Source organism: Balaenoptera musculus, chromosome 9 (genome assembly GCF_009873245.2).
Source record: "Balaenoptera musculus isolate JJ_BM4_2016_0621 chromosome 9, mBalMus1.pri.v3, whole genome shotgun sequence".
Lineage (NCBI taxonomy): Eukaryota > Metazoa > Chordata > Mammalia > Artiodactyla > Balaenopteridae > Balaenoptera > Balaenoptera musculus.
In genome coordinates, this window is record NC_045793.1 from 70,693,519 (window position 1) to 70,709,737 (window position 16,219).

A 16,219-nucleotide genomic window follows, 5' to 3' on the forward strand; every position below is an offset into this window, starting at 1 on the left:
AAACTCATATACATCATGGATGACTAAAATCTCTCATCTTTTTAAGAGCCTAGGGATTATCTACCATATCCTGTAAAATAATGGCTTGTCTTCAGAGCTCTATTATTATCTTACATCTGCAGAGAAACTACAGTGATGGTAACATATTAAGAGTGTACAATGTTGTAGTCAAAACTGCAGACCTTGTTGAGTTCCAGTTCTGTACTTTTGGATACATTAGTGGACCTCTTTAGACTTTAACCTCCTTATCTGTGTTATGGGGATAAAAATAAAGTCTACTTCATGGGGTTGTTGTGAATATTAAACAAGATAACTTCAGGGATACAGTAACTTTCAGTGGTAGCTATTATTACCACCTACTGGATTAAAAAGCAGAATCCAATTTCCTAATAAACCCACTGGCTAATTTAATATTCTATTACATCTGCTCTAAGTATAAGACATATTGGAATAGTAAGGCTATTCTTATCCTTTAGGTCCTATTTTTGTTTGAGAAAAGTTTCTTGGTGGCATATCGAAAAACAAAACAAAAAAATGGGTAACACCTGTTTTGATGGTGTTATAATGGAAACATCTATTTTTGGTTATTTATGACAAAGGAAGGGAGTATAATGAGAACCAACCTCATTTCTCTTAAACCCCATTTTCTGACCACCCCTTTCTTGAAATACATCCATGGAAATTTTGATATTGTCATGGCTTATATCTAAAGTTCTCTTTGTCCAATTGGAAAGTTACTATTAATGCCAGTTGTAGCTGTGTTAGAGTTCTGATTCATATTAGCATTCATTTCAATGAAGGGAAAATTACCTCTACGTTGCCTCATCTCTTGACTTTCCTATTCCCTTCCCTATTCTGCTTTTTCATAACCTTCCATGCTATCCAAAGACAGGGACCACGATTATACCACACACCCAGAAAATAATTAGAATCAGGGAACTCAGGTTAAAAAACATACTTTTGGAAGAGGAAGCCCTGGGAGGACTATTTTTCTGGTCAAAGATAAATGTTTATCAGCGTGTAGATTGAGGTACCTTGATGAGTGAAGGGAGGCTCGTCATGATTGAGAAGTTTAGGTGAAATCTGCCTGCAGAATTCCTACTCACTTAACACTTAACAGTGATTTACTCACATGAAGTCTTCCTAGAGCAGCATGGTACAGGGTGTGCAGAAGATGTATGTGTTGGGACTGGGAGAAAAGTGAGTGTAAGGAAGAGGAAAAGCAGCAAGACAGAAAAATCTAATCAGTGAAGTGAGGCGAGAATTCTAGTCATTTTGATTTGCAATTGTGAATATTAAAATAATTATACTGTGTTCTCCAGTATTTGCTAAGTTTCCTAAAATGTTTTAAGTTCTCTAGTATTTCTTTAATATTTGCCACCCCCGACAGCAAAAAACTACGAAACAAGATGTGAGGTGGCTATATCAGTAGGCACAATTTATTTTACAAATCAACACAAGAAACTTTGAAACACAGCACTATCTTCAGATCTCATACTCTAGCTTTATTTAAATACTCAGACACTAAAAACTGATGCCAGGACAGTCTATAAGTGACAGTTACAAATCAGTTTGTGGACAGAAAAAGCCACATGAAAAGCTTACAGGAAGGTAAAAGCCTTTCAAGTGGAAAATGGCACATGAATTAGTTTTATAATAATTGTGGACACAGTATGTATAGCCTTTGTTTAACTGACAATTTCATCAAACATCCTTTTAAATGCAAATGCTGAGATAACTGTGGCTATGCCTTAGTTCCTCCTGGGGATTTGACATTTCTGAAGGTACAAAGACTGTAGATAAAACACCACTGCAGGAACTATATAAAGTTCAGGCTGCTCAGGATAAATTCTATAGAAAAACTACAATTAGCTGAACTATGGCAAAGATCCTTTAACATGTAGCTTTTCTTCATTTCATTGCATCTTTTTTTTTTTTTAACATCTTTATTGGAGTATAATTGCTTTACAATGATGTGTTAGTTTCTGCTTTATAACAAAGTGAATCAGCTCTACATATACATATATCCCCATATCTTCATTGCACCTTAATAAGTAGAACTTCACTATTGTCAATGCTATTTATATGCATTTTATTTACATATAAGTTATGATTCTTTTAACTACCCATCTCTATGGCTATAAAATTTTTCTTTCCTGAAAATCTCCTCTCTCCTACAACTGTTCTGCTTGCCTCTTTGTTCCCTAAAGCCTATATTTCTTCTTTAAAAGGTGATTTATTTTCCTTTGAGAACAACTGCTGGGAAGCCTGCCTCAGAAAGGGAATAGAAATGTTTCTCCTATATTTTGAAAAAAAATGTTTCTCCCTAGGAATATCTGACCAATTATTGAACAGAATCAGTAGGAAATTAGGGCTTGGTAGACAGAGCTTTGCTGGAGAGCACGTATTCTATGAAATGTGGAATCCTGCCACAGTGCCATGCAGGTGTGGAGGCAGGGAGGACACGGTCTCGTGAGTTTTCCAGCTGCCTGCCAGGGTGAGGACTGTCCACGCTGGCACTCGCTCTGTCTCTTACTCCTCGGACAGCTGTGGACCTGCAGGAGCATCCTGTAAGCATTCTAGCCCAGCATCACTCTGAAGAGATTCTCTCTCCCCTTCCACAGAATCTTTAGGATTGCAGTCCTCCTGGGAGATTCCTGTTTCAGCCTCCGGCTGCTCTTCATTAACACAGTTAGAATTGACATCAAGTTTGCCATCTGATAAAAAGAAAAAAAAAAAAAGAGTCATTTTGTTCCTACCGTATGCTGGACACTCTTCTAAGTACTTTACGTGTATTCAATCATTTAATCCTCAAAACAACCATGAGGCCAAGTATTATCTCTATTATCATTCTTTTACAAATGGAGAAACTGAGAAGAGAGGAGTTTGTTAACTTGCTCATAGTTGCACAGCTAGGAAAAGAACAGAGCTGGCATTTGAACTCAGGCCTTGAAATCAGGATTGCTGACTGGCAAAATCCGCATTCGAATACAGTTTTGCCATGAGTTAGCTTGACGTCCTTGGTTAGGTAACTGCCTGTACAAGGCTGTTTCCTTATCCATAAAGTGGGGCATAATAAAGCCTATCCTACATTTGTGGAGAATAAAGGTGTAGAACAGTGTGTGATACACGCTGATGTCTAACCACCAGGAGTTCCCATTCTACTGACAGTCCTCCCATACGGCTTCTCTAGTACCTGGCAACATACAGGATATTCAAGTTTGGTCCACAAAAACAGGAGAACGCACAGCAGTCAGAAAGCCTGACTATGCTCTTAACAATTTATTTCTAAAAATTTAATTTTGTATGAATTCAGCTTTGTACGAATCATCCGTCCCCACTAGTAGTGTTTCTCCACCACGTGGTAAAGTGGACACAGTCCCTTGAGGGGTGGAGATGGACGTGCTTAGTATCAGAATCACCTGGGCAGTGTTTTCAAACTATCACTCCCCAGAATGTGCTATATATCCTCTGGGTAGTGTGGGCGGTTCTCTTCTCCAATATATGAATCATTGCTCAAGCAACTCACTGTTCCTGATGAAAATGAGTCATATACTTCAGGAGGGAGGGAGAGGAAAAATAATATGTAACTCACTGCCCTCACACTTGTAGAAATTTAATTTGTTCAAGTTAATTTGTAATTTATAGATTTACTCTGTAATTTCACCTGAAGTTTCATAGTTAAGAAATTTAAAGACTTCCGACCATAAAATCTTTGGGTAGCCATTAGGGGAAATTTAATTATTATTCAAAGACCTTAAAATCCTTTGTGAGCAAAATATAAGTAACAACTCATTAAGAGTACATGGTTCCAGGGCAGTCTCATGAATCATAAAGTAGAATGTGGAATAAACGACATTCCTCAGAATTTATTTTATTTTATTTTATTTATTTAGTTTTGGCTGCATTGGGTCGTCGTTGCTCCGCGTGGGCTTTCTCTAGTTGTGGCAAGCGGGGGCTACTCTTCGTTGCAGTGTGTGGGCTTCTCATTGCGGTGGCTTCTCTTGTTGTGGAGCACAGGCTCTAGGTGCATGGGCTCAGTAGTTGTGGTGCATGGGCTCAGTAGTTGTGGCACACGGGCTCAGTAGTTGTGGCTCGTGGGCTCTAGAGCACAGGCTCAGTAGTTGTGGCCCACGGGCTTAGTTGCTCCACGGCATGTGGGATCTTCCCGGACCAGGGCATGAACCCATGTCCCCTGCACTGGCAGGCAGATTCCTAACCACTGCGCCACCAGGGAAGTCCCATCCTCAGAATTTTATGTCTTTCATTTTCTAGTGATAGCTAGGCTGACTACAGTCTTGTACATTATCCCAGGGACTCAAAACAGGGATACATTTAAGCGTGATCCTTATGTTGGTTAACCCCAAGCTTCCTTGGTCCCCTGAGAAGACTCAGTTCCTGTGTGTCCTGTGTTAATATCATTGATCCTTCCTTTCCCCACTGACCAACAGTATGATCTTGGTTTTTATACACTTACTGTTCTCCTCTTCACTCTTTTCTTTGGCAGCTTCCAACTGTTGCTTCTCATAAATGTCCTTGAGATTCTTACAGATTTTCTTATGTGCAAACCAATGTGTTTTCTGGCAGGTTTGATCGCAATATATTACCTGAAGGCAATTGCACGTTTATTTTCAAGAGGTGTAATCGCATAATTTTTCCATTATGACATTCAACCAAGTACTGTGCTGTAAAAACGTTAACTTTTCTATGCCCCAGCCAACCCCAGACATGAGAGAAAAAATAAATGATTGTTGTTTTAAGTAAAATATTTTAGAGGGTTTTTACATGTGGCAATAGTTAATCAATATAGATGGTCACATTTAATTCTCACAACTCTAGCCCGATTTCACACATAAGGAAACTGAGGCTCAGAGAAGTAGGTAATTAAAGGAAATGAAACTGGAGAAGTAGGTTATAGCAGAATATGATAGGTTACAGAAGAATATGCTGAAGAATTTCAACCTTAAAAAACAAGAGGAAATTAACATAATCTATAGGGTAAAGTGAATGTACAGACGCATGCATGTGGGTGACATTTGTATGTGAGAAGAAGCCATTCAGATATGCCCTTTATAAAGATAATTCTGACAGAAGTGGGCAGTAAACCAGAAAGCTTAAAGATTGGTGACAGTCAGAAGGCAGTTGTAGTTTTACAAGGAAGAGTTGATGAAGAGATTGTAGTTAAAGTCAACATCAGAAGACTTAAGACTGCGTATTTAGAATTGTTCCATTGTAGGTTCTCATATCTGTACCAGTCTCAGTCCCCTATGGATAATTTTTCTCATATTGATTCATTCATTCATATTCTTTCCTTTTTGGGGGTAGTCAGCATAGAATCTGGGCAGCCTGGGAGTTTGACAGAAGATAGAGAGGGCACAGAACTACATTTATCCTGTAGTTCTCTTCCAAAATTATTTTAAAATATTAGATGCAATACTTTATATCTAATGGATTAGAATTTATTAGAAAGCAGACGTCAACTATTATATTTACAGAATGTTAAAACTCAATTATCAATTTGGATGAAATCTAAACCAGATGTCAATGAACTTAAAAGAACTTCATTCTTACCATTTTGCACACTGAGCATCTTTTACTTGCTCCTTTTTCTCCACAGGTAGTGCAAAATTCAACATCCACAAAACCCACCTGACCAGTGATGGCTTGGGTAAGTACAGAGAATGCAGTGGGATCAGAACCCTACAGTGGGTTAGAAGAGGAGGAAAAACACCTCTGAAATCACTGTTGAAAGACTACAGAGAAGACACGTCAAGAACAGGAGACAAAATTATTAAGGCAAGAGACTGCCTTATGACAGACTATGACAAAATGATAAATGCCTTTCTGAGTACACCTTTTTCTATACAAAGTACATGGCAGGTAAGTCATGGATCCAAATATTCAGACAGAAAAAAATTGGCCCTATTCTAGAATAAAAGTATTTTTTCAATTAGTATTATTCAGTAAGCACACAAAGATTTCAGATATATGACAATGAGCTCAGAGTGGAATTTCCTTCTGAGAATTAAGACAATATACATATTTTGAGGGACAATTTATAGGGTACATCACAAATGTTCATCTTAATTCTTAAAAGTTTAGTGCAATTTAAGTGTTTTAAAGACTTTAAACTATTTACTTGATGCTGGTCTGCAATTCTAATAGTTAAAAATTATCACCTTTATTACTGAAATGTTCCAAACTCTTAAAATTAAAAAGACATAGACGTGATTGCATTAGGGTATTAAGAAAAACCAAAAATATGAAAGTTATCATATGGCTACTGAAAATCAGAATGGCTTGCTAAAGAGGATTTATGAAATTTTTTTACATGGGAAATTATAAGGGCAAATATTTATCTGCCTGGGATAATGCTATTAAGACCTATTTGAATGTTTATCTGCCTAGCATAATACTATTAAGACCTATTTAGAGCAATTACAGGGTATGGAGCTGTCTTACCTACTCAAAACAGTTCTTGTTTCTGAGTTTTTCAAATTTGCTTCTTTATTCCCAACTAAATTTTTGCCAATTTTCATAATTTAAATTTTCATTTGCATTTGCCTTTTCTTCCTAAGTTTATTTGTTTTAATATTATCTTACCAATTGTACACAACAGAGCTTTACAAATACCACCTTGGAACATTGTTTTAGACTGTACTCATTTTGAAAACCGCCTTACTCCTCCTGAAAACAAATGATGACTGAATTTCCTTTCACATTCAAGGGCTGAGAATTCTCTTTTGGAATGAAGATAGTATAACAGTGAGAAAAAAATAGGGAAATAAAACCTCAGATACTAGATATAAGTTAATAATTTCATAAGGAATGAATGTCTATGGCAGTTGTGCTCATAAGAGAACTTGTTAAAAATTCAGATTGATCTATACTTTCTAAATTAGAATCTCTAAGGATGTGGTCCATGTACCTGCATTATTACAGGTAATTCTGAAACATACTAAAAGTTTGAGAATTACTGGTACTTAAATGTTACAATGAACACTTATTAATCTATAAAATTATTCTGCCTCGAAAGTAGAGTATTTGATCAGACAGCAGTCTGGCCCACAGAGTATGATATATTCAACAGATTTTACAACAATTACACGTTTTTTTTTTTTGTAAAAGTGACTGAGACATGTTCAAAATCTCCCCCACAATAGGACTTTTGTGGGAGTCAGAAAACAATGACATTCTCACAGATGTAACCGGAGGTAAAACTAAAGGATTTTTTGCTAGAAGTATGGCTGTTAATGTGAACTATTGCTTCAGAAAAAAATTGACGGTACAGTAGAGTAACCACATGAAATCTTTCTTGTCACAGTTGAATGACAAGAATTCTTTCTTGCTGTGCAAAATCTTGTCATCTACTTTGTTAAATAAGAATCTGTTTAGGCACCAGAGCTCCGCCTATAGGAGACAGTCAGCCTAAAAACAAACAGGATGCTTTATTCAATATATCCTATAAAATCAGAGACATTAGCTAGCCTTCCAGAAGTTAAAATATACACTGCCAATTGAGAAAGCAAAATATCTCTAACAGTATCATCTGTTACAATGCTGGAGCAGCATTTCTTAAATGTAGGCATGCCTCACACTTCCTGCTGAATTCTGTCCCAGGTGGAAGCCAGAGTTCCACAGTAGGCAGAGGGAATCAAAACCCCTCCATGAGGGCCCAGGCATCAGCACTGTCAGAAAGTACCATAGGGGACCCTCGTGGCAGCCAGCTGTGAGAACCACCATGTCACGGGACAAGCTTAACACTGCTTCAGAGGCTTTTGAACTTGCAGGATACCGGAAGCCATTAGCAGTAAACAGTGGCTATCTGGGACACTCACAAGCACAAGCATTGCAGATAAATAAAGTTTTCCAGAGAGCAGAATATGTAACTCTTAAAGAACAAAAATGTTTAAAGAGAGAAATTTTTCTAAATTGCCTTAAATAAATACTATCTATTCATTGATGGCTCAGATCACTAGGATAAATATCAATCATACACTATACACTCTAACTACATTATTTTATGATACAGGGTTAAAATGGATTGTTGAGCCTTACACTGACCTGCTTTGACTTTTAAAAAAATACTCCAGGCTGCTATTTTTAGTTTTTCTGTTTTCTCCCTTGAAGGTACAATGTCAGCTACACTTGTCAGTGCTGGAAATATCCCACAGCAGCCACTATTAATTGCTTCTCTGATAGCCATTCCCCCAACTCCTTACTAACAGAAACATAATTTTGTCAGAGCAGCAGTGTTTAGACCAGCCAAAAGCATCTCCCCAGAATACCCATTTCTCCAAAATACTCACTTCCACCTGTGCCACTAAGAGCACAGGTCAGCATGGGTTTCAGGGAGAGCTTATGTTTTCCAGCTACAGACCAATTTCCTTTTCTTGTCTGCCTAGGATAGGAATGTGAGCTTGGAGGAAGAGCATGAGATGCCTTGCAACTCTGAGGTCATAAGCATGTGTATGATAATCTGTATGGCTAAAGAATATTGGGTGGAAAAATAGGAAAGTATTTGGGTCCCCAGTCCATTTCTGAGCTACTGTGCCAGATCTGGTCTGCCTATCTTTGGGCTTCTGAGTATATGAGAATGACTAAACCCTTATCTATTTAATTCATAGTTGCCTGGAGTTTGATATGCACAGCCAAAACACATTCATAATTGATACACCACCCTCATCATAATTTGCTAACTTTAATCTTCCAAAAGCTTAAACACCAAATAGCCAAGCATATTAAAGAGCCAGGGGAAAGAATCTCTATGTGAAATCATGGAGAGCTCTCAGGAATAAATCAGTGCCTGAACTTCATGAGATCATCTTGTCTGCTTGGGTCTTTCTTCTTCCGTGGCTCTGGGTCGGTTAAGTCTTAATGTATAAAGGAGCACCTGGAACCCATTTTTAGTCCTGATTTTTCAGACTGAGAATAATATAACAGCCTAGAGAAGGCAGAGAAGAACCAACATTGCCAGATGGAGGGAGGAAACCAGGGATGGGAATAGTGTCAGGATCAGTTTCTTGCCTAATAGACAAAGGCTGATAAAGGATTTGATTGAAATGTATAAAAGCATAACCGGTGTAGATAAGGTAAACTGAAACCTATTCAAAATAGGGAAGGCAGGGAGTGTCTTTCATACTACTTAAATAAATATATGACAAAAGGGCAGTAAATAATTTAAAGAATAGATAATAAAGTTAAAATTTACTTCCCATAACTGGCAAGTATAAATAGATTTTTTTTTTTTTTAACGTATGGAAAATTTATAAAATCAGAGGTATTAAGGTAGAACATAAGAAGCTGGGACATCCTTTGAGATTGTTTAGCAGGACACACAATGAGCCTTCTCATGACTTATCCTCTCACATCCCCTGACAGGAAACCATCAACGCAGACATGCAATTCCTACTTTCATCTAGTATGGGATTTTGTACTGGTTTTTCACACACTACACCTGAACAAGTGTGGATCTGTATTACATAGTGGATGTGTACCCACCGTTAAGGTTTCACAGAGGCATTAAAAATGTAAGTATCCACTGTAACAATCTATATTCTGACATAAGGATATACTGTTTATTAAACCATGAACCATATAAATGGAAGAAGAGGATTGAGAGAGGGGAAACGGATAAACAGAAACAGTGTTAACAGGCAAACCTATCTCCATGTTTGCTTCTGAAATTTTTCTAAAATAATAAAGAATTAAGTCTTTATTAAATAAATAAATAATGCTAAAGAGAACATGACTTTAATCGTACAAAATATGGTAATTAGGTCTTACTGATAGAGTTAACTTAGTTGCAAAGAGCCTTACAATTTCAACAGGAGCAATGCTTCGCACCAGCTGCTGGAGGAGTGTAGCTTCACAGTAAGGAAATTTTCTGATACTTTCTCTAATGATCTTTTCTTGATATATTGGAAAGCCATCAGAAGGTCGGCCTTTTAACAAGCTGAAAGATATTTTTTAAAAAGTAACTAGAGTTACTTTTTAAAGGAGTTGAATTACTAAGCATTTCCTCCCAGCTGAACCCATGAACTTTGAGTAGTTTCTTCTTTGCTGCGTAAGATTTTCATTGGGTCTTCACATCATGAGGATAGACTCAATTCAAATTGCTGCTCTACCTGCACATTAGGCTAGGCCTTATCAGGTTTAGGGGCTCAGAGATGTATTTATAAAAGTAACCCCTGACATAAAACATACTAAACACTGTTATCAGATTAGCTAGTTACTTATTACCATGTCAGTTATTTGTACAAAGAATGAAAACTCTCATTGAGTCACACCCTTCTAACTTAGTTCTCTTTTCTTAGTAAAACTATGGGAGAATTTGACCCCCAGGGGTCAGAGAACAAGGGTAACACACAGCTCTCCCGGGTACAGAAACAGAGATACATTGAGCGCCATTGTGAATCCAGAGCAGCAATTATGGCATAAGCACACCTATCCTCAAATTTGGACTTCGGCTACTTTCTAGCTGTATGATTTTACACATGATATTTAACCTCTCCAAACTTCAGATTTCTCACCTATAGTTGGGGATAACAAAAGCATTGTTGTAAAGAGTATAGAATGGAATAATCAATTTAGTTATGAGTGCCCCTGTTTCTTACAGATGAAATGTGATCTCAACATTAACATCTGCTGCTAAAATGTTTAATTTTTAAATCCATAATGAGATTTCATATAATGAAACATTATCCATTTGAGTGTACTTTATACATGACATGGGAAAAAACAGTACCTTTTGATCAGGGTGTCCAATTTATTCTCTCCGTCTTTTAAGAAGTTAATACATTTCTGAAAGATACAGCTGATGTAATGCATTTTCATAGCCAGTACTTCATTCATGTCTCTTTGCTTCATACATTTCTCACAAATCAGATCCATCACCTTGTAGCATTTATTCAGAGCTGCTTCTTCTGCCAGCAGAGGATTCTCATTTATAAGCATCACAATCTAGAAGAAATCCCAGTGAGCTTAGAAATTCCTTGAGAGATTTTCCATGTACAAATTAGGTAGTCAGTTTTGATTACCAAATAAAGTCTTTCTTATGGTCACATATTTACTGTGTTAATTTAAATTAGAATGCAAATTGCCACTGATCAAGTTGTAAAACTAATACAGAAGGACCCTGACATTATGGAATCTCTTGAATTCTGTGTATCAGTTATTGAGTGATTTGCCATCCAGCTAAACTGGGGTGTTAGTTGGCCAGTAGGAATCATGGTTTCACTATCTCTGTTAAAAGCACTTTCACTAAAGATAAGCATGGCATATTTGTACACCTTTTATATATAGAATCAACTAACAGAGCAATCGTTACTTTTAGTTAATGTTACTGAGTGTTAGGATTTCATGGCTAGGAAAACCACAATTCTCATTCATTCTTGTTAATTATAAGGAAATGAAGATTTTTACTGACAGAAGTCTAAAAATAAAAGGTGTATTACTTACTGATTGACTACATTTCTCTTTGGAAATTTTCCTAATATGCTTCTAATCACCAATGTGAATAGGTCAAAGAGGAAAGCAAAAATAGCTTTAAAAAGGGATTCTAGGGCTTCCCTGGTGGCGCAGTGGTTGAGAATCTGCCTGCCAATGCAGGGGACACGGGTTCGAGCCCTGGACCGGGAAGATCCCACATGCCGCGGAGCAACTGGGCCCGTGAGCCACACCTACTGAGCCTGTACTCCGCAACGGGAGAGGCCACGACAGTGAGAGGCCAGTGCACGGCGATGAAGAGTGGCCCCCCGCTCGCCGCAACTAGAGAAAGCCCTCACACAGAAACGAAGACCCAACACAGTCAAAAAAAAAAAAAAAAAAAAAGTTTAAATAAAAAAAAAAAAGGGATTCTAAGAGAGTTATCCAATCTGATGCATTATGAGTCCCACACTTCCCATATATGCCCAGATTAAGCCCAAATTTAGTGTAATAAGGAGTATTTCTTTTTTCTTTATTGGTTGTGGTAGGCTTGCATAGGACAGCTGTAAAAATCCATAATGAGATACAGTAATGTAAACATGTGTGTAACATAGGCACAGTTGTATTCTCAGAGCGGAAGTTCATTCAGTATTTGTTAACTTACGTGTTACAGTTAAATACCTGTCCCAGGTAATCTTAGGAAACAACAGGTAGCAGATTTCATGAATTAGATCCTTTTCTTTAGACATGAAGATAATTTATTAAGTAAAACCCATGCTGAGCCTCCTACTTGAAAATTTAACATATATTAAATGTTCTTGTTAAATTAAGATTTTTTACTTATTTTTGACACTACTAAATTGATATATAACCTAGTATTTTACTTAAAATATAGCACTTAATAACAAATTATTAGACTTCATGAAATAAGTATAATCAGAATCCTTATTGGTAACAACAAGTTTGCTGACAACTTTCCCTACCATAATATATATCATTAATTACCTGTTTATATTTCTGCTGTCAACTGCAATCAATGGAAGCTGTTTGCTCAATATTTTGTATACAGCATTTGTAATCAAAGGATAGGATCTAAACTTACATGTAAGAATTCTTTAAAAAATCCCAAATAGAACCCAGATTAATGATTGATTTTTTTAAGAGACATTAGACTTTATTTATTTTATAATATACAGCAGTACACGCAATAAAAAATGATATATACCCACAGCTCAACAGTGAGCTCCCTGAAGCATTTACATAGCTGCAAACAAAATAATAACATTTGAATTAGTTTCCTTCCTTTAATCTCGGCAGCATTATAAAATAATATATTTATTATAAAGGGAATCATTATTAATTACTGAAGAGGAATAAATCAATTCTGGGCTTAAAAATCATGTTAATAATCAAAGATAGGATCACTTGTACACATCTGTTTCCTAATCACTTAGAGACTCTGCTAAACTCTATTGTCATTTTTCCTGTGACTCTGTTTTTCTCCATTATAATGTCTGTATTCTGGGCATTAGCACAATTCCCCAAGTCCCTGTTGAAAGCAAACATCCTTATTGCTATAGCAGCCACTTAACCTCCACACAAATGTATCTGTGTTAGGTACAATGCAGCGAAAGGGTGCACTGTTGGATCGAGTGTTGTACTGTGCTTATTTTAAAAGGTCTTTGATTTGGTAGAGTGGCTATTAGTTACTTTTTTATAATAAGCCCTATGAAGACCTGTGCCAGCTTGAAAACGGGTAAAGCAATGAAAATGGGCCACCACAAAAGCAACTGGGCAGCTTTTATCTAAAGTGTGGATGAAAGAAAGGTTTTCAAGTGAATAGACTATTTATACCTACAAAAAGCAAGGTGTGGTCTGAAGGAAGGTACTATAATCATAGAATAGTCTCTCTTACAAGACCAAGTGCTTTAAAAAATATAATGTAGGCTATTTTAGTTTATATACCTTTACAATTTATCTGTATAAGTATACCCCTAATCAAGTTTACTCAAAATATGTGCCTTTAAAGATAATTGGAGGTACAATAATTCTTAGGATATTTAACCCTGAGAAACTAGGTTCTGTGCAAACATCAAAAATTACTCCATAGACTCAATTATCACAATAATTGAGATTACTGCAATCTCAAAGGGTGGACACAGATGTAAGACAGTGAATCAGATACATACAGGAAACTTCTTCAAATCAATCAAACCCAGAATATTCTGTAATGCTCAGGCTAGAGGGGGAATGACAAGGGCCTTGTAAAACCACACACGTTCTCTACATTGAGAAATACTGTATCCCTGGGGAAAATCCTGTCTTCCCACTCCAGCTCGCTCCACTCCTAAAAGAAGAAGTGCCATGGAGAGGGAGTCACTGTTTACAGGAGTTCTCTCTTTCCTGTGTGTGCTGGGAGGGAAAGAAAGACTGAAACAGAAGAGGCTAAATATTTTTTAGAGGTTAAATCCTAAGTCCCATAAAATCTCCACTAGAAACACAAACACCTGATTCATGACTGAGTTTCCTTTTTGCCCGATTAGGGTCATAAGTGTTGCCTCTAGCGGTTCTTTCAGAATGTTAAGTAAAACATTTGAGTTTTGAAAAATAAAAACAGAATAGATACCACTTGTCTGTTGTTTGGGAAGGAATCTGCTAGTCTGTCATCTCTCTAGATGGTCCAGAAAATTAATTTGGGTGAAGGGCCACATGAAAGGTATTTTTTGATTTGTTTATTCCTCGAGCTTCAAAGACTATATGCAAAGGGATGTAGCAATAAAGTGATAAGATCATACACAATTTGGAACTTGAGTGTTAGTTTTCAAAAGAGTTACTTTATGAGAGCTGTCCACTTATTTTAATGACAATCAGTATATTCCAGATTCTTTTGTAACAGACAAAGGAAATCTATTTCACTACATTAACACTTTGTATTAAGGGAAAACTTCAATTTTTGACCCAACATACTGTCTTGCTCACCAAACAGCTCTGAATTACTATCAAATCTATACAGTATGATTGAAGACATATGGTAGACATTGAAGTTTGAAAAAGGACAGCATCATTGTAGCACACATGGAGTTTTATGTGATGACTCACTGAAAAAATAATATTCATTTGGATCAATTTAAAAAAAACCAATCAGTTTATAAACAAACAAAAAGGTCATATATAAAACATGAAGAAAATAGCAGTGGAAATAGTTCACAGTAGCCCCTGAAGTTTCCCAGTTAAGCCATTTGAACTTCCGGGTTGGTCTACTAAGTATGAATATCTGTGTGATTTGACTATTTACTAGAAGAAGTGTATTACTTAAATGCATCAAATACCTACTTGCATGAAAAAAAAAAAATGTGTTCATTATCACATTTCAGAACATTTCCTGGAAAGATAATTAGCGTAGTAGATGCTGTTGGTTCTCCACCCAGATTCTCTTTACCAGGCCTGTGTACCAGGTCCCTGCTGCTGGATTGTTGGCTGCTGTGGGCTCTGAGCTGCCTCCTTCCTCAGGGAACTTCCTTCATCCAAAGACAGCCACCTCACTTGGCACTATCTGGGAAGCTGTCCTTTCCCTCTGGGGACAGACCTCAGCCAATGACAGACTGACATATGAAAGCCTGGGTCCCTTGCCGCTCTGGAGCCATTAATGGTCCAGAGCTCACTGTGAGATGAGGTGGAAGCTAGGCTTCGGCCATCTCTCTGCCTAGCTTTTCCTCGTGCTCTAGGCTGTGTCCTTCACTTTTTTCTAGGTTTCAAATGACAGCACTCCTTCACTGTATCAAGTGAACAAGAGAGCCTATCACAAGCTTTACATCAACAAAAAGCAGCCCGAGACAATTATGATCCTATGTACTAAGAGCCGTTTAAATTCTGAAGCGATATTTGAATAGAAAGCAAATACAGTAGACGCTTATAGTACCTTGACAGGATGAAGATTTGTTGTGGTGATAATTTTGTGCAGTGGGCTTGCCAACTTTGGGGGCAGCCTCGGCTCTTTATCCAGTCCCTGGGGTTTAGTGTAATAATCCAGTTTCTCTCGAGGAAAGAAATTGTTGATTATCGTCACACAATCATGTTGACCTTTTAATAGAAAAATAGGAAATATATAATTTCATTATTCAAAATAAGACATTTTCCATTTTTTAATTATGTTACTCTGTTTTCTGAAGTAAACATGCATCAACATCTTTAATTTGTAGGAAAGGAGAGTAGAGGGGGAGGAGGAGAGGTAAAATGTTCTGGGGAACGTCTATAAGCATGCTTCGTGATCAAGAAATAATCTCCTTTTAAAGACACAGAATTCACAATACATAAGAAGATTATGTGGATAACAAAAAAAAAAAAAAAAACAACGTTCAACTTAAAATTGACCCTAAATGTTTAATAAAAGTTGCTTGTAATTTAAATGTCTCTTCTTCCACCCCTACACAAATGATGTTCATTCTTCCCTAATCACATCTGGCTTTCCTTACACAGAATTTAAATTTATTCTGTATAAAGTTATTAATTATCATGATAATTACTGTTCATATTGTTAAGCTAATCTCTTCCCTCCTTGAATTTGAGAAAAGCTTGGCCTCTTTGTGAAATGAATTAGAGAAAAAGCTTTTGCCCCTGTAAGCTTGGAATCCACATTACGGCTCCTCATAGATCCCTGTGCCACTTCTCTAAGCCATCTCCAGAGGTAAAAATTGTTCTAGGAAAGCAAAACCTTCCCTGGCGAAGCTGGTGGCCTGTGCTTTCCTGCTGCCTCCCCGTCCCTGGCTCCCTCGCCACTACTTCTCTGGAGCAA

The 16,219-nt window shown here is 37.1% G+C and overlaps 1 protein-coding gene across 2 annotated transcripts in view; it reads right to left on the reverse strand.

Annotated features, from left to right (window-relative positions):
• Positions 1–1,412: 1,412 nt before the first annotated feature.
• Positions 1,413–16,219, reverse strand: part of ANKMY2 (ankyrin repeat and MYND domain containing 2) — a 35,216-nt gene continuing 20,409 nt past the window's right edge. For both annotated transcript variants that reach the window (XM_036862845.1, XM_036862844.1), the window contains exons 5-10: positions 15,347–15,507; positions 10,748–10,962; positions 9,820–9,955; positions 5,572–5,700; positions 4,478–4,607; positions 1,413–2,717 (exon numbers count right to left, since the gene is read on the reverse strand). In XM_036862845.1, coding sequence (XP_036718740.1) covers positions 2,533–2,717; positions 4,478–4,607; positions 5,572–5,700; positions 9,820–9,955; positions 10,748–10,962; positions 15,347–15,507 — 956 coding nt within the window. In that variant the 3' untranslated portion in view covers positions 1,413–2,532. The remainder of the gene's footprint in view (positions 2,718–4,477; positions 4,608–5,571; positions 5,701–9,819; positions 9,956–10,747; positions 10,963–15,346; positions 15,508–16,219) is intronic.